The 22,190-nt window shown below is 39.3% G+C and overlaps 3 protein-coding genes across 3 annotated transcripts; all 3 read left to right on the forward strand.

Moving 5' to 3' along the window:
* The first annotated feature begins 2,351 nt into the window (after positions 1-2,351).
* LOC146971043 (solute carrier family 22 member 13-like) lies at positions 2,352-6,491 on the forward strand. The gene is made up of 10 exons (XM_085805009.1): positions 2,352-2,789; positions 3,196-3,299; positions 3,393-3,547; positions 3,654-3,822; positions 4,067-4,187; positions 4,731-4,825; positions 4,911-5,125; positions 5,213-5,321; positions 5,414-5,620; positions 6,264-6,491. The coding sequence occupies exons 1-10, from the start codon at positions 2,415-2,417 to the stop codon at positions 6,340-6,342; spliced, it is 1,629 nt and encodes a 542-aa protein (XP_085661135.1). The 5' UTR covers positions 2,352-2,414; the 3' UTR covers positions 6,343-6,491.
* A 2,659-nt stretch (positions 6,492-9,150) lies between these two features.
* Positions 9,151-14,247, forward strand: LOC146971044 (solute carrier family 22 member 13-like). Its single transcript, XM_085805011.1, has 10 exons — positions 9,151-9,549; positions 9,632-9,735; positions 9,844-9,998; positions 10,951-11,119; positions 11,205-11,325; positions 11,760-11,854; positions 11,946-12,160; positions 12,684-12,792; positions 12,999-13,205; positions 13,370-14,247. The coding sequence occupies exons 1-10, from the start codon at positions 9,175-9,177 to the stop codon at positions 13,437-13,439; spliced, it is 1,620 nt and encodes a 539-aa protein (XP_085661137.1). The 5' UTR covers positions 9,151-9,174; the 3' UTR covers positions 13,440-14,247.
* Positions 14,248-14,906: 659 nt separating this feature from the next.
* Positions 14,907-19,693, forward strand: LOC146971045 (solute carrier family 22 member 13-like). Its single transcript, XM_085805013.1, has 9 exons — positions 14,907-15,418; positions 15,796-15,899; positions 16,839-16,993; positions 17,297-17,465; positions 17,537-17,657; positions 17,932-18,026; positions 18,257-18,471; positions 19,186-19,294; positions 19,486-19,693. The coding sequence occupies exons 1-9, from the start codon at positions 15,044-15,046 to the stop codon at positions 19,691-19,693; spliced, it is 1,551 nt and encodes a 516-aa protein (XP_085661139.1). The 5' UTR covers positions 14,907-15,043.
* The last annotated feature ends 2,497 nt before the right edge of the window (positions 19,694-22,190 follow it).

A 22,190-nucleotide genomic window follows, 5' to 3' on the forward strand; every position in this document is an offset into this window, starting at 1 on the left:
ATCAAATGAGAAGTTAACACACCAACAGGCCGACACGGGTAATTTCCTTTTTTTTTTTTTCTACGTCCCCTTGCAAGATGTAACTTAACCCTGTTTACAGTTATTGATAAAATAGCTGGGAAGAATCCTGAATGCTGGTGATGAGGGTTGAGGCGGCAGCAGCTGATGAACTTCTGTGGAGGTGTGCACGCTCCAAAAAAAAATAAAAACGTTCCACCAATTTGAAATTAAACTTTAGGGGGCAGTTTTTCCAAATGCAAAAATAGATGTTGTAACTTGGTAAAGTGGATTTTAGTCATGCAGACAGTTTTGGTCTTATTGTATGTTTTTGTCTCTGAGATTTCTGCCTGTGTCCCAATAGAGCAAAAATTGTTTGTTTTTTAGCATCTTTGCTCTGAATGGTACTGTTAGTCGGTCAGTGTGATCACCATTGTGATGACTCCAAATACTATTGGCTGGACTATGAAATTAGCTGCGTGTGTTCAGTGTATCTGATGGATGGAATGGATTGACCTTGGTGACTCTGACCTCTCGTCGAGCTCCGCCATCAGGTCCAGATGTGAGTTGTGTTCAATTCCTTGTTTTATGACCAAAATTCTGCAAACTAACAAACATTCCCATCAGCAGTGTTGTGTTATTAGCATGCTCATTGCACAACTGTTTCGACTCTTGGTGTTCACATCACTGAAATTTTGTAGTTCCTTTAAAAAAAAATGGTAGTATGTCCTGCTAGTTATTGAAAATACAGTGGAGTGTTACTGCTAGAAGCATGGCTCTATGGATGGTGATCCACTGACGTAGTGGCACCCTGAGGTTGTGGTACAGATACCCCAGATACCCCCTGTCCTCTGACTTTTGATCTTGTAACTAAATCTCAGCCGCAGGTGAGCTGTGTGTTTAGCGCTAGCGAGCAAGTGTCAGCATGCTGAAAGACTAAACAAAGTAACGCCTGCTAATCATCAGCATGTGAGCGATTTAGCATGAGCAGCTAGCAGAGCTGTAGACTCTTCGCTTTGGTTAAATATAAGGTTTCAGTGCTCTGAACACCACATGTCACATAATGAGGGGCAGCAGGAATCTGAGCAAATAGAACTCCAACCGCCTGCATGGCTGGACACCACTAGTGTTAACTTTTTCATATTTTGGGGCAAAGTAACCCTTTAAACTTTTCCAGAAGCCAGAAATTACTTAAGGTTTTGTTTTGTCATTAGGCAAAGTTGTTTTCACAGTACTGTAGTCACTTTTCTTCATAAACACTCACCAACAAATCCCTGTCGTCACTCCCAGTGTAGCTGTATGGTTGTAGTACCACGACAAAGAGCTGTGGTCTGGCTCCTTGTTCAGGTACCGATGTAAATGGTGTATGTAAAAGAAGTTGTAAATGTACGTTTGATGGCAACTCCATGCACTGTCACACCAACAGGTTTGTATGTAACAATGTAGATTCATTGACTGTTTAAATGTACATGTCGGATAAAAGGAACATTTTACTTGTAAATATTGATTAAGGCAAAAAAAAAAAAAAAGACTGAGACTCGTGTTCAGTACATAGTTAAATTTGTTTTGTAGTGTTTTCCACTGTTGGCCTTTTGTTAGAGCGTCACTAATCATGCACAAATTATTTGTTCAATTGGCACCTTATTGATACGTTAACATGCCTATACTTTGAAGTACATGGAGCTTGTAATGACACACTGTGCTTTGACGTCATGAAATTCAGTTGTGCTCACTGAAACCTGTCCGAGCTGATGGATAAAATGTTCTTTTAACAAGGCCGACAGCACAGGTCATACTTTCCTCTCTCTCCCAGTGTGTGTATGTGTGTGATTTTGGTGAAAAGTAATGATTGATCATCAAAGGCTTTGAGGTGAAAGTCACCTGGATTTTCTAAATTAGTTTCCCTTCCATCGTTTACTCATCGTTCTGCCTGTTCGTGGTAGCACTGAACTGAATGATTAGTGTTAATTTAATCAGATGATTGGCAAGTACATTATTCTTTTAATTTTTTTTTTTTTTTTTTTTTACAGATCATTACATATATTTTTAAATAAGCTTAATCATAAAATGTCTACATCTACAAATGCATAATTTGAAGTGGAATATTTGTGGGAACACAAGAGATTCCTCGACAAAGTCTATACATTGTTGAAAAAAATGTCAACACATGAAAAATGATTTTTAGTAGCTGAATAAAGTCACATGATGGAATTCAACGCGTGGATGTTTATTTAAAATGTGATGTCTCAAAGCTCAGGGTGTTTGGGTCAACCATTAGCAAACGCAGTTTACATGTGTGTTCACACATTTAGTTACTGGCTGAAGTCAGGTGGTTAAACATTTATTTTGACTATGACCTATGTCTGAATAAGACTAAAGCTTCCCACTTTGTGGAGCACAACGTCTGCAGTGTGAAAATGACCGATTTTGGAGAGATCCTACGAACCATTGGGGACTTTGGTTTCTTCCAGAAGGTTCTCATTCTCGGCTTGGCCTTCCCTCATTTTATACTACCAGTTTTCTTTTGTAGTATTCTTTTCATCCAGTCAGACCCAGAGCGACACTGTAACACAGACTGGATCCTCAGAGCTGATCCTAACCTGACCACAGACCAGCAGCTGAACCTGACTCTGCCCCGGGAGGAGGATGGGACCTTCAGCAGGTGTCGGATGTTTGTCCCTGTGGACTGGGACGTTGGCTCCATCAGGGAGTACGGACTCAATGAGACCACAGGCTGTCAGAGTGGATGGGTGTACTACAACACCCTGTATGAGTCCACCATAGTCACTGATGTAAGTAATGAGTGATGTGCACTGCAAAAGCTCAAAATCTTTCCAAGAATATTTGTCTATTTCTTGTCAAAATGTCTCATCTGTAGTCAAAACTAATTTCTTAAAACAAGACTCATCACCTAAAAATGAACTTGTTTTTAGATCATTTTTACTTGTTTCAAACAAATTTTCACTTGAAATAAGTAGAAAAATCTGCCAGTAAAAGGAAGTTTTTTGTGCTTGTAATAAGAAAGAAAAACTTGCTCCACTATTTTTCTACTTATTTCAAGTGAAAATCTGCTTGAAATAAGTAAAAAATGTCTAAAAACAAGCTACTTTTTATGTGATGAGTCTTATTTTAGGTATAATGAGATTTGTTTTGACTAGAACTGTCATCAGTGCTGACCTTCCTACTGGTTTTTTTCAGTTTGATCTTGTCTGTGACAAGTCCAACATGGCTGAAGTTGCACAGACAGTCATCATGACTGGTTTACTCACTGGTTCATTCGTCTTTGGACCAACAGCTGAATCGTAAGCGATCTTAAAATGATAAATGATATATCAGATTTTCTGCAAAATGTTGGGAAACAACCCTTCAATAGTCGCTCACTTTCTAAACTTCAGGTACGGCCGCAAGAGAACCACCCAGATACCAGCTGTCCTTTTACTAGTATCTTCCTTGGTGGCCGGTTTGTCTCCAAATTTCTATGTTTACATAGTCTTCCTGTTCGTACTTGGGGCTGCGCTCGGAGGATACAGAATGAACTCCACTGTATTAGGTATGACATAATTATAATACATGTATTACTTTTTGCATATGTTACAACAAACATGTAATGTCCTGTTCTTTCATTGCACTTTGGTGTTTAAAAATTCTGTGTGTAGCCACTGAATGGATTGGGGTCAAGAGACGGTCTTTTGCCTCCTGTGTGAGTCAGATGTTTGGAGCTCTGGGACAGTGCGCCATGGCTGGTCTGGTCTATGCTGTTCGTGACTGGAGAACAGCACAGTTTGTGATGTCAGGAGTTCAGGCCTTTGTAATCTTGTACATATGGTATGAGTTCTATATACTTTTTAAAATATTTTTTTTAAACCTTTGTACGGTGTTGTGTTCAGTTAGTGACACACTTCCTGGTCCCAGCAGGCCTCATCCAGTTTAACCACATCTATCTAGTTTCACTGCCTTTGTGTTAAATCACATAATGTTTCAGGGAAATTGTAATCGGCCTTGATGGTTTGTGTTTGTGGTTTAGACTCTGACAGACTTTTTGTTAGTTTGACATTTTATATCTTTCAAGGTGGATTCCCGAATCTGCAAGATGGTTGCTGGGAACTGGAAGAAACGAAGAAGCAAATACGTTGATTCGTAGAGCTGCAGCAATCAATAAAAAGAAAATCCCAGAGAATCTGCTCAACATGGCAAGTCAGATGTAACTCATCACATGTGATCCGATGAAGGAGCTCTATGTAACTATTTGTATTTGCTACAGAGCCAAATCACCCACCCAGAAGAAACATTGTGAACTAAGCATCAAACTTTATTTTACCTAATTTTTATGTTTCTATCATATCTTTTATTATTTTCTTCTGAAGTTGATCTGTCTTTTCATTCTCCAATACTGAGTCACAGTAGCCCCAAACATCCCATCCCCAGTCAAAGATAGAAAAATATAAGGTTCCTCCAAGCTGGCAAATTTTCATTCAAGCAAGTGGCTGCCATGTTTGAGTTTGGCATCCACTTCCTATACTTACAGTATATAGTATTGGGTCATAACAGTATTTGTTTGTTGAAATCTTAGATTTAAATAATTTCACGTAATCCACTGGTTATCATGAAAAATCATTTTTCATCCAACAACCATCAAGATATTTCAATTAAAAACATAAATAGCGAACTCAGTAAAGTGATATTTATCCTTCAGGAATGTGTTGTCCTCTAATCAAACTAAACTTGCCCTTTAGGTAACTGAGAAACAAGAAGTTCAGAGAGGAGGATTCAGAACTATTTGTTCTTCACCAGTCCTGATGAGAAATTTATTCATTATATCATTTGCCTGGTATGTGAAGCACATGTCTTAATACATTTTAAAATGTAGCCTACTTTACCTTGAATACATTTTTGCTATGTTTTGTGCTATCAAGGTTCTCATTAAACCTTGGCTACTTCTGCCTGGTTCTGAATGTGGGTAAGTTTGGTCTGAGCATCTTCCTGGTCCAGTTCCTGTTTGGGATCTCAGAGTTCCCAGCACATCTCCTCTGTATCTGGGCTCTGGAGCTGGTGGGGAGGAAAAAGTCCCTGATATTAACTCTCCTGATGGGAGGACTTGTTTGTCTCTTAACTCTGGTTTTCCCTCAAGGTGAATTTCCTCTCCTTCATATTCATATTCAGTCAATGAGAATACATTAGTTGGACTGTCATTGTTTTAATATATTCTGTATATCAGACAGTGCTGTTGTTATCACTGCCCTGGTGACGACGGGGAAGTTCTTCTTGAACTGGGCTGGTTCAGTATGTATGGTCTACATCCAGGAGCTGTTTCCCACCTCTGTCAGGTACAAATGTGCAAATGGTATACTTCTCAATATTCAACATATTCTGTGTAGATTTTTTTTTTTTTTAATGACCTCCACGTGCCACTTTTCAGGCAAACGGCCGTTGGTCTGGGCTCCATAGCGTTTAGAATAGCAGGGCTGCTGTCTCCATTGGTCAACATGTTGGCCTCATATCACCAGTCCGTCCCCATCGTACTCTTCAGCAGCCTGGCAGTGGTCGGTGGAGCTCTGGTCATCCTCCTTCCTGAGACCAGCAGAAAAGAGCTTCCTGATTCAACCAACGAGGCCGAGGGCAACAGGTGAGCTGTTCCAATGGAAATGTGATTAATCTTCCTCCTATAATAAAATGTTGAGAGAACCTCAACACACAAACTGCATGAGCTCATCTCACTTCTTTATGTGGGACATATAAGTTCACAATGTGTGATGGTATGCTGCTGTATCCTGTCACCCATTAACAAATATACACATAGGGGAAGAAATAATAACACTGTTTTTGTTTGCTTGAATAAATCTAAAATAATAAAAGACATTTAAGAACTGAATCTCAGTTAGTCACTGAGTGTTTCTGGAAACGAGCAATAGTCAAGAGCTCAGAGGCAAACCACTATAATTATATTATATTTTATCCTTATTGTAACTTATAATTTTTAACAAGTTAAATTGAAACTACACGTACATGAACACTCCGGTACGATAAAGATCAAAAATAAATTTATATGGCCAGAATTACATCCGAATTTCAGTTAGTCACTGAGTGTTTTTGGAAACAAGCAATAGTCATTATATTATATTATATCCTTATTGTAACTTATAATTTTTAACAAGTTACTGTAAATTGAAACTACACGTATATAAACACTCCAGTACGAAGATAAAAAATGAATTTATATGGCCAGAATTACATCATATAGCTAAATGTTGTATGTGTTTTCATTATAGGAATATGACCACCAAGAGGAGTGGAAGTAACTCCAACATGACTGACAACAACAACAGCAGAAACTGCACCAAGCTCTAGTTGGCAAAAGACAGAGAAACATGAAACGTCCCTCACTTGTTGTGGTCCGACTAAAACTGTAACTTTCTCAGAGTAGGCTACTGCTTTGATAACTGCAATTCAATGTGCCTGCCATCAGCTGATCAAAAATCAGTAGCTTGAAAACTGTTATGTAGGTGTATGACGCCATGAAAAGTGAAAGTACAAAACCTTGGACGACCTCAGGGTGGCGCTGCAACAAAGATGTTTACGTTTAAGCCTGCACCTCAACTTTTATCATTGATCAACTCACCCAGGACTGTTTGTCAGATTCTTCGAAAACTGAGTGTGAATCATCTGCAGGTAAAACTTGTACAAAGGTGTTCATATGATACTGACTCTGAGTCTGCCCCCAGGGGGGAACAGGGGAAAGGTAATCTAAACTATTGTGACACTGACAAACACCCAAGTGGTTGCTTCAGTTATAAATGGCCAATCTCCAATGCAAAATCTGCAATCACTCTAACTGAACAAAAAGTACTCATTCAAACGAAGTGCCAAATCTGTCTATTATTTAGCCTGTGCATTCCCTGAGTCCTTGAGTATCTTTTATGTGTAGCTATGCATGTCTGTGTCTGATTGTGTCTCATTGTCTCAGCTAGCATTCATGGAAGCTCATTAACTACTGAATAAAATACAAACACCCAAATTCTCATTTACCTACTCATTTACCATATCTGACCTGTTGCTCTGTCTTTACTTCTGTCTGTCACTGATAGACAATGTACTAAATTCCTTGAAGTGATCAGGAGGTTCAGATCAGCAGTAATCTGTCTTATGGTCGAAATGTCTTATCCAGAACCATGTACAGGTCCTGAGAGGGAATACATAAGAGGCAGTATATTAGGCAGACAGTAGTCAGAATTTTCTGAACTAGACTCAGCACAAATGTACTGAGCTGTAAACACAACCAATTAGTAAAGGTAAAAGAAATGATGGTCATTAAAATTACTGTAAGACTAGTGACTTTGCAGCAGAGAAGCAGGAAGCCAGACTTAGGGCTGATCAGATAGTATCAGAGAAGAAATTACGACAGTGGAGAAACTGCACAAGTCTGCAAATGTGTAGGGTTTGTGTTGTATTTAAAGTATGAGAGATGAAATAGAGAGATCATCTCACTAAAAAATATGGCGTCACCCGTCAAGCCCCATGCAGAGATAATAAACTGAACTGTATTCAACCATAAACCTATGATGCGAAGCCTGCGGAGCTAGTTCAGGCAGACAACTCAAGCTGCGCCCATCCTGATCAGCTGATCAGTCACATGCCCTCCTCCTCCAAATAGAGCGGGCTATTTAAACCCCCCAGTTTACTTGCTCATCCCTGGCTATTCTGCCGCTGCTATTTCCTGCTCTGCTGCCTTGATGCTGCTGCTTCTGCATACATCTCGCTGCTGCTGCCCATGAGGTTTTGCAAACCCACCTCCTCCCCAGCATCCACCTGTGGGCTCTGTCTCTATGATCCCCTGGGGGGGGTCTGCTTCATTCCCTGTAATGTCTGGCAAACCAGATCATTCAGGGAACAAATAACTGAGACAGAGCCTCTATGCTACCTATGCTGTGCTTCAGCTTGCAATGCTTACAATCAATCCTGCTGCAACCATGCTCAAGAATATGCTAACTATGCTGTTCTTCAGCTTGCCATGCTTATACTCAATAAATTATTTGTTCTCATTTCAGAGTTGTCTGACTTAACTGAATGTGACAAGCCTGCACACAAAGGGTATTTCTGAAAGTATCATTTGTAACCTCCAGTTCACAGATACAACTTCTTATCAGTCTGAAAACAAGGTGGTATTGCTTTATGATTGGCTAACGGTCACTCAGTCCAGCCTTGACTTTCCACTTCGGAAGTTACAAATTGACATGTGGGCTGACAGACTGGACTGGTTTTAACATTTACAAAACCTGGTGACATGACAAAGACAAAACATGCACGGTGGATATTAGAAATATCTTCAGTTTTCAGTGCTAAAGTGAATGAGAGAGGGGAAAAAATACTGAAGTGGTGAAAACTCAAACAGCAACAACCTCTCTGTCAGACTAAGATTTTCAGCTTGTGACCTTAATCCTGGGTCATCAGACAGACAAGTTGCAGTGTGTGTCGGGGTCAAAGCAGCATTTATGGACAGATCAATCTAGACAGGAAGAACAAGAGGCATTTCCCTTAGAATCATAAGCCTGACAAGATTGTTTTATTTTCCTTTACAACAATAAAATCTCGGCTAACTGCGTCACTACAGTTACGATGGCTCCGTATTGTGTAACATTTTCACCTGTCATGTAATACAGGCAGAAAGTCAGCATATTGCAAAAGTTAGTCAAAGATCAGCAGTTCTCTAGATAAGACATGATATAACACAATGTCTGCAGAGTCAACAGAACAATGTTACTGTGGTTTTACTAGTTGCTGCAAAAATTATTTTGAGCAATGTCAATACAATGAAATCGATAAAACAATGTATTAATTTTTGTACATTTGCTGTTTAGCAAGATTGCCACTGTCCTATGGTCATTTTGAAAAACAGAAGTGTGTGAAAGCTGTTGATCAGTGAGTACAGAGGTGAATGTAACTTTTTGACATCAAGCCAAAGCACGAAGAGGTTATGAAAGTGTCACATACAGAGAGATACAGCAGTGTTCTGGTTAAACTGTTATAGGTATAGTGTTTTGTTTTTTTTTTCCAAATGCAATTACACTTTAAATGCTGTCTCATCCTTCCTCGGCTGTCCAGCCCTGGGTTTAAACATTAATGGACATTGTTTAAAGGTCATCATCGAGCAGCATCTCTAAACTTAAAGTCAGCTCTGTCAACATGGCTGATTTTGGAGAGATCCTCCGGAGTATAGGAGAGTTTGGATTATTTCAGAAGGTCATCCTTTTTGCTCTTTGCTTCCCAAACATTTTTCTTCCTTTTCACTTTACCAGCGTATTTTTCATCCAGTCAGACCCAGAGCGACACTGTAACACAGACTGGATCCTCAGAGCTGATCCTAACCTGACCACAGACCAGCAGCTGAACCTGACTCTGCCCCGGGAGGAGGATGGGACCTTCAGCAGGTGTCGGATGTTTGTCCCTGTGGACTGGGACGTTGGCTCCATCAGGGAGTACGGACTCAATGAGACCACAGGCTGTCAGAGTGGATGGGTGTACTACAACACCCTGTATGAGTCCACCATAGTCACTGATGTAAGTAGTGAGTGTTTACCAGTGTACCCCTGATATTCACCTTCAGGAAACATTTCATTCGACATTTTTTTTTTTTTAACAGTTTGACCTAGTGTGTGACAGGACTAACTTGGTGGAAGTGGCACAAACTGTGCTGATGGCTGGCATTCTTGTTGGCTGTCTCTTATTTGGACCATTTGCAGAGTCGTAAGTGCATAAAATTGTACAAAATATGCACGTCATTTTACTATGTCATCAGAGAGTTCATCATATCAGCAGAGAAAGTAAGTTTTTGTATTATTCTATCTTTTCCAGGTTTGGTCGGAAGCGAGCAACTCAGGCTCCCGCCGTTGTGATGTTCATATTCACTATAACAACTGGATTATGTCCCAGCTATTACTTATACCTGGCATCCCAGTTCATGGTGGGCCTTGGCTATGGAGGTTATCGCCTTAATGGGGTTATATTAGGTACAGTAAATCTGTGTTAAGATGGATATTTAGCTCTTAATTTATAATGCAACTTGTTGTCTTTTAAACTTTCATACAGTGGCCTTGAGCTCTGCAGCGTAAGAAAACACACTCAGCAAGCTGCACACGTGTTGTAAAACACATGACTATGTTTTCTTAAGTTGCAGTGTGTTGAGCTCTCAGGGCCACGGTTATGTTCTTTATGGAGCTTCAAAACTGACAAAATTTTAGTCTACATCAATAAATAATATATTTGATGAATAAAATTAGGTAGAACTAGTGCCGCCTTACACAGCATAGTTGGAATAAACCATACCCTAAACTTTCAAGTCAGTTTTACAGTTTTTGAATATATTTTATGAAGATTTTGGAGTGTACAGTCAATTTTTGCAATATTTTGCCCATGACATTTTTGTCAATTAGTAGACAAAATATTAGAAATACATCTCAATCCCAACTCCAATGATTATATCACTTTTATATAACAGTTTTAACACATTTAACACTAAATGTTTCCCTTTATGATGGTCAGATTTATTATAGGTCTGCTGCATGAGGCTCTGGTGTTAACTAGTTGCTAAGATAAATTAAATTTTCTTCTATTCATATTTTCCTTTCCTTTGTTGTTAATCTCCTTGTTTTACACATGCAGAATATTTTCTTCATCAGTGAACTCATATAGAAAACTGTTTCAAGCGAGCTTCACTGAGAACAAGATGTGTATCTATGAACCCACCAAGTATCCAGCTGCACACAGCCGTTCATACAATGTTTATTTTATTTGCCTATATACAGCATACTGCTGCATCACTTCATACACTGTGCTCATAACATTATCTACTTCATTGCAACTAATGCTGCTACTTGTTTTGTTTTGTTTTTAGCATGTGTCAGTTATTTTTGACTCTAGTTTGTGATTATTAAGGCTAATGTGTTGATTTTCTGTTTGTAGCCACTGAGTGGATCGGGGTGGCCAGACGATCATGGGGCGCATGTGTAACTCAGCTGTTTGGTGCAGTTGGGCAGGTCATACTGGCTGCTATGATCTACCACATCAGAGACTGGAGACTGGCTCAACTTATCACAGCAGCTCCATTTGCCCTAATTGTTGTTTATATATGGTGTGTATATTAACTCTTTCTTTTACCATATTTTCAATTGTAAATTGCACATACTTAAAGGTGTCACTGATATTGTTCCTATCAGGTTTATTCCAGAGTCAGCCAGGTGGTTGTTGGAGAGAGGAAGGATAGAGGAGGCTAAACAGCTCATTTCCAAAGTGGCAGCCATCAACAAACGTCCTGTTCCACACTCTCTGCTGGAAAAGGTACCGACCCCTCACATGAAAACTGATTATTGCCTTTATATTATTGAATGTAATATTACTAATAGGAAAACATGCAACATATATTTATGGTGAATAAACAATTTTCATAGAAATTAGCACCAGTAATGAAAAACAACACAATATCACTGCTACAGATGCTACACAACAGACTGCCAGGGGAACCTCAATTCTCCTTTTGAAGGAAGCATTATGTTGAACTGTCATGGACTGGAAACAATACAATCTATTGGTTATTTGAGACATCATGACAGACCGACTGACATACTCTATTTAATTTATAACATAATAGCATTCATCACTCTCAGTGTGAACAAACACTGATAGCCTACTCTTTGCAAGGCTGTTGGATTACATGGTTTGCTAACACAAGCAAATGTTAGCATGATGTTGTGTCCACCTCCTGTGCATTACAGATTGTTCTGACAGAAAATGAGAAAAAGGGAGGCATAATAATTCTTTTCCAATCACCTGTGCTTAGGAAGTATTTCTTAACATTAATATTGGCATGGTAAGTAGCATTCTTCAATATAAATAACTCTGAGCTCTACTATTTGTATTCAGTTCTTTCTCTGTGGGAGACTAATTCTTGTTTTCCTCAGGTTCTCACTCAACGTGACCTACTACTGCCTTTCATTCAATGTGGGAAAGTTTGGCTTGAGCATCTTCCTGACACAGGCCATGTTTGGTCTGTCTGAGCTGCCAGCTCATATACTGTGCATCTGGCTGCTGGAAGCAGTGGGGAGAAAAGTGTCACTGATGGCAACACTTCTGACTGGAGGATTGTTGTGCATCTTAATCCTGGCTGTTCCCCAAAGTAAAGCATTTCAGATGGCATTTGCATCATTTCTGTCTGGTTTTAGATACATGTCACTCAGGGTCAGTTTGAGCTGTTGCACTAATTTGCACTTGGAATATGAGCTTAAGAGAGACGTTCAGATCTTCTGTTTGTAATTCTATGTTTTAAAAGTTAAATTGTTGGAAACTGTTTCATAATGCCACAGGCACAGCATACAATAACACTTTAAGCATCAGAGTCATAATCCACTTCACTGGCTAAACTGTCATTAGCAACTCATGCAATCCATAAATATGATTAATGACAATATAGGCTGAAAAACTTATCACATTCCACCAGCCTTATCTCTTCTTTGTGTTTAGTGCTAATTAACCATTATTAGCAAACAGGCTGAATCAAGAAGATGAACATGATGAGCTTTAATAATCATCATGTCAGCATTGTCACTGTGTATGCTGCTAGCATGCTGTCAATATCGTTTAGCTCAGACTTTTGTTCCCAAGTCTTTTACATTTTCCCCAACACTGTTTTTCTGTTTAAGGTAATGCTGTTGCTATCACCGCATTAGCAATTGGTGGACGTTTTTTCATAAATTGGGCAGGATCCGTATGCAACGTGTACGTTCAGGAGCTGTTCCCAACATCTTTTAGGTAAGCTGAGTCTTTCCATCTCACTGTAATTAATATACTGAACAGTGAAATGTTCATTATAATGTTGTAATGGTAAACTACCAAAGATGATACAGTATATTTTCACAGACTGTAAAATATTGTGTCATTTTGACTTTTGAAACCACCAAGAAATACTTTAACAAACTATAGCCTACAGGTTTGACATGTGTCCGCTCATGTTTCAGACAAACAGCCTCCGGTTTGGGCTCCATTGCAAGCAGAGCTGGTGGCTTACTGTCTCCACTGCTCAACATGTTGGCCATGTATCACTGGTCCATACCCACCGCAGTGTTCAGCACCCTGACTCTGGTCAGTGGAGCTCTTGGCTTCCTTCTTCCTGAGACCAGGAGAAAAGAGCTTCCTGATTCAACTGATGAGGCTGAGGGCAACAGGTGAGCCAGATCCCTGCCCATGGAACATTTAGTATGACAACACGAACCTGTCAGACAGCAATAGTTTCATTTCTGTAGCACATCTTCAAATTAAGAACATTACAGTACACATGACACTGCCCATTTAAATAAATTACACTTCTCTGTCTTCCTTTCTTCCTCAGAAACAAGGCGGCCATGAAGACCCGTGGAGCATCCAGTGTGCTGCCATTGAGCAAATCAACCAAACTATAGTGTCTGAAAATTCTGTTATACTTTCTGTATGTTGTTGCTCTGTCCTAGTCCAGATCCAAGCAGCTACTCCTAGGTCAAAGGAGATATGCAGTCATACAAGAAATAATGAATTCTAATCGAAGATTAGCAAGACACTCACATAAGACCTTCGCAAGCGTATTTATGGACGCTCCATTAGTTATCTTGCTGTGCCACACTCCAGCTATGTCAGCACTTTCATACTCTACTCGACATCGTGTCCTGACCTCTTCTGCCACCCTCTGGAGAAACTTTACACTTTCAGTCAAACCACATGTGCTGAGGAGACCAGACATCATTCTGTGGAGGGCACTCGCACTTTACTGTCACAATCAATCAGCAATACCAAATCAATACCTTCTCCCATCAGATAGCCTAACTGACTCAACCAACAATGCAAAATATAAACAGACCAAAAGAAATGTAAATGTTGTACTTAATGGTTTGATCTCATCATTACTTTTTGTCTTGAATATTGTGTTGAATAAATTATTAACTGTTCACTATTTTGAACCTATTTTCTGTAACGTATGATTTATATGTGATGTTTATGGTACAATATAAACTGTTCACAGGGATCGGGGTATTTATTATTTTAAATGCCTGACTCTCTTTAACCCAGGGTAATAGACACTGTATTGGTGCTATTTGTAGGGAAAAACAGTCCTGGTATGAACAAGGAGAAAGTTGAAAGGTGAAAACAATATGAGCTAAAGCTGTTGCAGGTGATAAATACAGTATACGACAAAGCATAGCACCAACTGCTGACAATTAGGGTTAAACCTACATAGTTCATGTCCCTTTACATTTCATACATTTTGGTTGTGATTAGTGGCAGATAGGCCTACTGTACACATCAGGTGTGCACTTGCTCACTCATCTTGGCATTCCACACATGACTTGACAAAGGCCTTATACTGGCCAAAACGTTGTCAAATAAATTGGTTGCATTTGGAGTTGAGTGTGCAGCGTTTCTCTTTCCCGCCAGCACCTCTAAAAAACTATGGTGTGCGTTTGCTTCTCATCTCAACACATTTTCGTGTAAACTCAACTCTTTTGCACAATCTACCTCCACTTAATACCCCATAATGACAAAGTGAAAATAAAACTCAGACTGTGGCCTTGATCAATATGTGAACATTTCTGTCATTCAAAATGAGCATGTGAGATATGAAGTATCATAAAAGTAGGATTTGCTACATGATTATTTGATTTGGTTTGGGATGATGTGTACCTCATAAAAACACTAAAACACTAAAAAGGTTCATTCCTTTACAAATCTGCAGCCTGAACATATTTGTGTGCACAACACAAGTTGGCTGCTGTTTATAAAGACGGGCTATACAAATAAAATTGCCTTGCCTTATGTGTGTGACTGTATACTGATAATAAAATGCAGCAGCATTGCATGCATGAATCAAAACAAAACAGCAAATTGTTCAGAGAATAATAAACTTTTAGTGCACCTCAAATGAAGACCAGTTAAATTTAATCATCTGTGTGTTAGGTTAAAAATTAATGGGCATTGTTCAAAGCTGTGATCCAGCATTTTCAAACTCACACAAAGTGAGACAACTGACACCAACATGGCTGATTTTGGAGAGATCCTGAGGACCATTGGAGAGTTTGGATTATTCCAGCAGCTCACTCTGACTGCGCTTTGCCTGCCAAATATTTTTTTGTATTTTCTGTTTGCAAGCTCTATTTTCATCCAGTCAGACCCAGAGCGACACTGTAACACAGACTGGATCCTCAGAGCTGATCCTAACCTGACCACAGACCAGCAGCTGAACCTGACTCTGCCCCGGGAGGAGGATGGGACCTTCAGCAGGTGTCGGATGTTTGTCCCTGTGGACTGGGACGTTGGCTCCATCAGGGAGTACGGACTCAATGAGACCACAGGCTGTCAGAGTGGATGGGTGTACTACAACACCCTGTATGAGTCCACCATAGTCACTGATGTAAGTAATGAGTGATGTGCACTGCAAAAACTCAAAATCTTTCCAAGAATTTGTCTATTTCTTGTCAAAATGTCTCATCTGTAGTCAAAACTAATTTCTTAAAACAAGACTCATCACCTAAAAAATGAACTTGTTTTTAGATCATTTTTACTTGTTTCAAACAAATTTTCACTTGAAATAAGTAGAAAAATCTGCCAGTAAAAGGAGGTTTTTTGTGCTTGTAATAAGAAAGAAAAACTTATTCCACTATTTTTCTACTTATTTCAAGTGAAAATATGCTTGAAATAAGTAAAACATGTCTAAAAACAAGCAACTTTTTATGTGATGAGTTTTATTTTAGGTATAATTTTTTTTTTAATTTTTTTTTATTTCAACAGTTTGACCTAGTGTGTGACAGGGCTTACTTGGTGGAAGTGGCACAAACTGTGCTCCTGGCTGGAATTCTTGTTGGTTCTTTAACATTTGGACCCTTTGCTGAATCGTAAGTGTATATTTTACATCTTACTAATATTTGTAATTCATACTTTAGTAGAAAAAGGAGAATACCCGCACAATGTCTAGACTTGCAAAAAGAGTACATTTATTAGACTACAGCATTTCGGTCATGGGCCTTCATCTACCTGAATTTTATTTTTTACTATTTTTGCAAGTGCAGACAGTGTGCAGGTATTCTCCTTTTTCTGCTTTGTTGTTCGCCCCTACAGTGTAGAATAGTTTGGTGTGCACAGGACTTTTTTGACTTTTGACAGCCAAATAAAATTGCAATTTAGAAAATATGATGAATTCAAAGTGATGAGACTGAGCCACATTTTAGGCTGTGTGCTCACAGTATGAAGTCACAAAACAAACAACAACAACAACAACAACAAAAAACTACCCAGCCTGCTGAAATAGTATGATCTATTCATACCCTGTACTCTGAATGTGAAGTCATAGGAAAAATATTCACACATGTGCAGATTATTTATTTAATTTACTAACTTAAAGCTGCAAACTTGTGATCTCACTGCAACATTATAGTCACAAGCTGAGTCTTTCATTAAGTTCATGTGACCATAGGACTCTTTTAGTGTTTGGGTTCCTCTTGTATTCCACAGGTTCACTAGACAAACCAACTTGATCTTGAGCATTATAAATGCATATTTGCCAAAATGTCAAAAATATTTCCACCTGCATTGATACGTATATTAATTCTAAAGCTAAATTAATCAGGAAATAGTCCCATGATTTAAATTTTTATCCAAACAACCCACAATGCAGCATTGTTACAGTGACTGTTGTATTGAATTGATTTGATGTTGCTCACATGAAGCGAGTGCCCTCTAGTGTACGGTATTTAACATAATGGAAACTGCTCCTGATTTAAGCTGTCTGTTGGGCCACCTACTGGATCATGTTGTTTCTTTTCTGTGTCTTTCAGGTTCGGTCGCAAACGAGCAAATCAAATTCCACTGGTTATAATGTTCATATTTACAGTGTCAGTAGCACTGTGCCCCAACATCTACTTATATCTAGTACTGCAGTTCTTGGCTGGAGTCGGGGCTGGAGGATATCGAGTCAACTGTATAATACTGTGTATGTATACGCAATTTGAATGAAAGCCCATTCAATACTAGCATACCCACTGTGTAAATGCCTTTTCAAGATGCTATAATGTAGCTTTAGCTTTAACTTTTTAATTTTTAGTATCATTTCATTCAATCAGATACATATTTGAGACCAATAGGCCTGGTCTTAAAAAAGATAAAGTAAAAAAAAAAAAAAAAAGTCTCATTGTACTAATGTTAGCTAAATTAGCTAGTTACAAGTGATAGGTTCAGCAAGTTGACTGTGACTGGTTCAGCCAAAATGACATGTTATACATGTTTCTAATTGCAGCTACTGAGTGGATTGGGATGTCCAAAAGATCATGGGGAGTGTGTGTGACTCAGCTCTGTGGTGCACTGGGGCAGTGCATACTGGCCGGTGTGGTCTACTCTATCAGAGACTGGAGACTGGCTCAACTGGTCACAGCAGCTCCACTAGGAGTGGTTGTTATCTACATATGGTAGGCATGCGCTCTTCTTGATCCCCTGGTATTGTTTTATTTTGAAGTGACACTTTCCTTATTCGTGTCAGGTTTATTCCAGAGTCAGCCAGATGGTTGTTGAGCAGAGGAAAGAAAGAAGAGGCCAAACAGCTGATTGTCAAAGCAGCAGCCATCAACAAACGCACTGTTCCACATGATCTGCTGGAAAAGGTACTGAAACTTCAACTGACACACAGATAAATGGTACAATTCAACCTGACCTCTTAGTTAAAGTTTGTCTTTGTGCAAGCTGCCTCTTTTTTAAAATCTCATTAAGAGAAATAAGAGAGAGAGGAGTGAAACAAAATAGATGGTGACAAAAAAAGTTGAAGAATCATACAGAATAAAGTTTGTTTGTTTTTAATTTCAGAAAGGTATTTTTTGCATATCTATCTCAAAGTTTATTCAATCAAATTTTGAAATTAACAAAATATCTCTATCACAGATTTCAGTGCACGACACTGTGAACAAAGGAGGTATAAAGATTATATTCAGATCATCTGTTCTGACCAGATACTTCTTCATTGTTGTCTTGGCATGGTAAGCTACAATTTCCAAAAGTCTCTACTGAGAAAAATAAAAATAGAAAAAAATGTATTGATGTAGGCCTATATTGTTATAACCTATGATGAAAATGGTTATATGCTCAATGAGCCAAAATGCAGCAAATTGATGTTGTTAATGAAACGACTGATCACAAAATCCATGACAGTGAACCAACATTTTGTTGTTAACGTTACATGAAACCATCCAACACATTCTCTCTTCAGGTTTTCACTGAACCTTGCCTTGTACTGCTTGTACTTAAACATGGGAAACTTTGGCTTGAGCATCTTCGTGACACAGCTCCTGTTTGGTGCCATTGAAATACCAGCCAATATATTTTCCATGTGGTTGTTGGAGGTGTTTGGAAGAAGAGTATTATTCATAGTAACACTTCTAAGTGCAGGATTCTTCAGCATACTCATCTTGGCTATCCCCCCAGGTACACACCATTCAATTTGGTTAGCCAAGAGAGACAGTTAAAGGGATAGTTCACCCAAAATTCAAATTTCACTCATTATCTACTCACCCTCATGTCAACTAAGAGCTGTGAGAATTTTCAGAGTCCTCCGTCCCTTCTCTGAATTACGGGGGGGGGGGTCCGTGCAGCAGTATGGATACCAACTTTCTTCGTCCAAAAAGACACACCAAAAAACATCCAAATACCTCCATACTGCTCGTGTGTGAAGTCCCTCTTGTATTGAAGCCCCGACATGAGAAATTGTTCTGAAAAAAATAAAATAAGTCTATATTTTGGACTGAATGACAACCATTATATGGACAAATACTGCTGCGCGGAACCCCTGTAACTCAGAGAAGGAACAGAGGACTCTGAAAATTCTCACAGCTCTTAGTCAACATGAGGGTGAGTAGATAATGAGTGAAATTTAAATTTTGGGTGAACTATCCCTTTAAATTGTATGGAACTACAGATGTACTGTATGACATGAATCACAATGTAAGGGGGGGCTGAACTTGATAAGCTTTGCTTCCTTCAGCCCCTTCTCAAACTTGCACAGTATCATTATTGTTTTGTTTCTTGTTAAATAGATTGTTTGTCTTTTGATGTGCTTGTCTGAGACAAATAAAAATCAAATCAAATCAAAATATTTTTGTCCCATTTGACTGTGTTAAGTTTTTTCTTCTCTTTTTCCAGGATATGCCATCGCTGTTACATCTTTAGCTGCTGCAGGGCGTTTTTTCTTCATATGGGCTCGTGCTATATGCAGTGTCTTTATGCAGGAATTGTTTCCAACATCTGTTAGGTAGGTGTGAACGGTCTGTTTTTAGCCTCTGGTCTTTTTGTGTAAAGTGAGTGACAACTGACAAATCAGGCAATAAGTATGAGCAGTATGGTAGGAATTAATTTACAAGTATACGTATGGCATCTCTCTAATGTGTAATTAAAGCAGCACTAATTCAGCATCTGACCCATTTGCCCAACATCCCCTTTCAGACAAACAGCCACAGCTTTGGGAGCTATATCAGGAAGAACAGGTGGATTACTGGCTCCCCTGCTAAATATGTTGGCCATGTACCACTGGGTCATACCCACCGCAGTGTTCTGCAGCTTGACACTGGTCAGCGGGGCACTTAGCTTCCTGCTTCCTGAGACCAGGAGCAAAGAGCTTCCTGAAACGGCTGATGAGGCCGAGAACAGGTAACTAAGGATTATATACAGTGTGTATATGGGTTGTTGACAAATATTAAAAAATCATTTTTTTGTAAAACACATTTTTTGAGGAAAAATATATATTCATGTAGTTTGACATCTGATATTTGCGAATATATAAGTGATCACTAACTTTTTCAATTATTTTAGTTTTTTTGAACATCTTCTCTGACCTACACCATGTGTCCTATGGTCTGACGTAAAAAAAAAAATGAAGAAAAAAAAAAATTAAATACTACACAAATAGCATGAGACTCACCAAAAGCGACCGGAGCGACGGCCGCGATCAGCTGTCATTCATTTTCATTGTCGACAAGGAGCGACCAGAGCGACCAGCGACGGGAAGCGACGCGAGCGATGGGAGCGACGCGAGATTGAACTTTATGCAAATGAGCAGCGGCGCGACTGCGGCGACAGCCAATTGCAGACTGGGATTCTCACAGCGGGAGAAATTGAGAGAGCCTGAATGGACACATCTGCAACACAGCTTGAAAGTCCCGCCCCTTTGGTCGCTTGGTGCAAGGGCCTGCTAGAGCTGGCAAGCAGCGCGATAGGAGCGACCACGCCTGGGATCCACTGGCGTTCATTGCGTCCGCCGCGATGCGGCTGCCTGTTCATTTTCTATGGGACGCGTCAAGCATTCTGGGTAGGCGGCACATCCGTTCGAGCAGTTGCGGCGCGTCCAAAAGTTGACCGCAGCTCAACTTTATGCAAATGAATCCGCCCGCGCAGGGTCACTGTCCAATGGTGAGAGAACAGCTCGGGGGGGCGGGGGTCTGCTTGTCCACTGTCCGTGCCTCTCAGTTAACTCGCCGATCTGTGTTCCCGCCTACCGAAGCGTCCGTTTTTTTGGAGGCGTGTTCTAAGCGGGATAATGTATCCACCACTTTCCAGAGAATGACGCTGGGTGTCGCCATGACACTCCATTCCACCGTTACTGTTATTGTTGATAGCATAGACTGGTTGATAGACATTGGCCGTGATGACTTTATTTATAATCATCACGTAATTTTAATGAGAACAATACGGACGAGGTAGCTATATGTCACATTTTCACGTCACTATATCACCTTTGCGACTATAGCCTACTCTGATGTTTATGAAGTCTATAAAACGAATTGTTGAACAAACATTTTAGATTTTAGCTGGGCTAACCGTTAGCTGTTAGCCGTTAGCCATTAGCAGTGTCAATAATAACTCAATAAAGCAGGGTAGCTTTAAATCATAGCTTAGTATTGAAACTGATTCAAAAGCTGGTTGTAACTATTTATTTATGTAGCCTCTTTATTTATTTTAGAGTGGCGACAATTATTCAATGAATTGATCGACAGAAAATTTATCTGTAATGATTCTGATTATCGAATAATCGCTTCAAGCTTTTAAGCAAAAATGTCAAATTCACAATTTTTTTTATATAGCCTATGTTCAATTGATATGGTTTTAACTATGTCTACATTCTTGGGAGTTTACTTTGGTCCTTGGTATTGATATAAAGGTATTAAGTATGTTGTTACAATTGGGTCCCCATATGCGTTACAATCGCCCCCACGTAACATTTGACTTATTGTGTTTGAATCAATATTGTGACTCAAACATTTTTTGTAAAAACATTTAATTACTGTTAACAAGTAGAACATAGATAGAAGATTACTACATATAAAAAATTATCCAAATAGCTCAAGCGGTTTTTGAGTTATGACATCAAAACCAAAAAGTGTTACAATTGCCCCCGGTCTCCCCTACAGTGCACATGACACTGCCCAATTAAATAAATTACACTTCTCTGTCTTCCTTTCTTCCTCAGAAACAAGGCGGCCATGAAGACCCGTGGAGCATCCAGTGTGCTGCCATTGAGCAAATCAACCAAACTATAGTGTCTGAAAATTCTGTTATACTTTCTGTATGTTGTTGCTCTGTCCTAGTCCAGATCCAAGCAGCTAAAGGAGATATGCAGTCATACAAGAAATAATGAATTCTAATCGAAGATTAGCAAGACACTAACATAAGACCTTCGTGAGCGTATTTATGGACGCTCCATTAGTTATCTTGCTGTGCCACACTCCAGCTATGTCAGCACTTTCATACTCTACTCGACATCGTGTCCTGACCTCTTCTGCCACCCTCTGGAGAAACTTTACACTTTCAGTCAAACCACATGTGCTGAGGAGACCAGACATCATTCTGTGGAGGGCACTCGCACTTTACTGTCACAATCAATACCAAATCAATACCTTCTCCCATCAGATTACAGGCTCAACCAACAATGCAAAATATAAACAGACCAAAATAAATGTAAATGTTGTACTTAATGGTTTGATCTCATCATTACTTTTTGTCTTGAATATTGTGTTTTATTAACTGTTCACTATTTTGAACCTATTTTCTATAACGTGTGACTTATATGTGATGTTTATGGTACAATATAAACTGTTCACAGGGATCGGGGTATTTATTTTTTTTAAATGCCTGACACTCTTGAGCCCATACAC

This window comes from Trachurus japonicus, chromosome 17, assembly GCF_045865225.1.
Source record: "Trachurus japonicus isolate A0001 chromosome 17, Traja_1.0".
In the NCBI taxonomy this organism is placed as follows: Eukaryota; Metazoa; Chordata; class Actinopteri; order Carangiformes; family Carangidae; genus Trachurus; species Trachurus japonicus.

What these genes read in the sequence shown, in the direction of transcription:
- LOC146971044 (XM_085805011.1), top strand. Translation starts at nt 9,175, where the DNA reads ATGGCTGATTTTGGAGAGATCCTCCGGAGTATAGGAGAGTTTGGATTA. An exon ending in CACACTCTCTGCTGGAAAAG is followed by an intron (nt 11,326 to 11,759) that starts GTACCGACCCCT and finishes TGTGCATTACAG; the next exon opens with ATTGTTCTGACAGAAAATGA. An exon ending in GATGAGGCTGAGGGCAACAG is followed by an intron (nt 13,206 to 13,369) that starts GTGAGCCAGATC and finishes TTTCTTCCTCAG; the next exon opens with AAACAAGGCGGCCATGAAGA.
- LOC146971045 (XM_085805013.1), top strand. Translation starts at nt 15,044, where the DNA reads ATGGCTGATTTTGGAGAGATCCTGAGGACCATTGGAGAGTTTGGATTA. An exon ending in GTGGTTGTTATCTACATATG is followed by an intron (nt 17,466 to 17,536) that starts GTAGGCATGCGC and finishes TATTCGTGTCAG; the next exon opens with GTTTATTCCAGAGTCAGCCA. An exon ending in TTGTTTCCAACATCTGTTAG is followed by an intron (nt 19,295 to 19,485) that starts GTAGGTGTGAAC and finishes ATCCCCTTTCAG; the next exon opens with ACAAACAGCCACAGCTTTGG.
- LOC146971043 (XM_085805009.1), top strand. Translation starts at nt 2,415, where the DNA reads ATGACCGATTTTGGAGAGATCCTACGAACCATTGGGGACTTTGGTTTC. An exon ending in TTTGTAATCTTGTACATATG is followed by an intron (nt 3,823 to 4,066) that starts GTATGAGTTCTA and finishes ATATCTTTCAAG; the next exon opens with GTGGATTCCCGAATCTGCAA. An exon ending in CTGTTTCCCACCTCTGTCAG is followed by an intron (nt 5,322 to 5,413) that starts GTACAAATGTGC and finishes GCCACTTTTCAG; the next exon opens with GCAAACGGCCGTTGGTCTGG.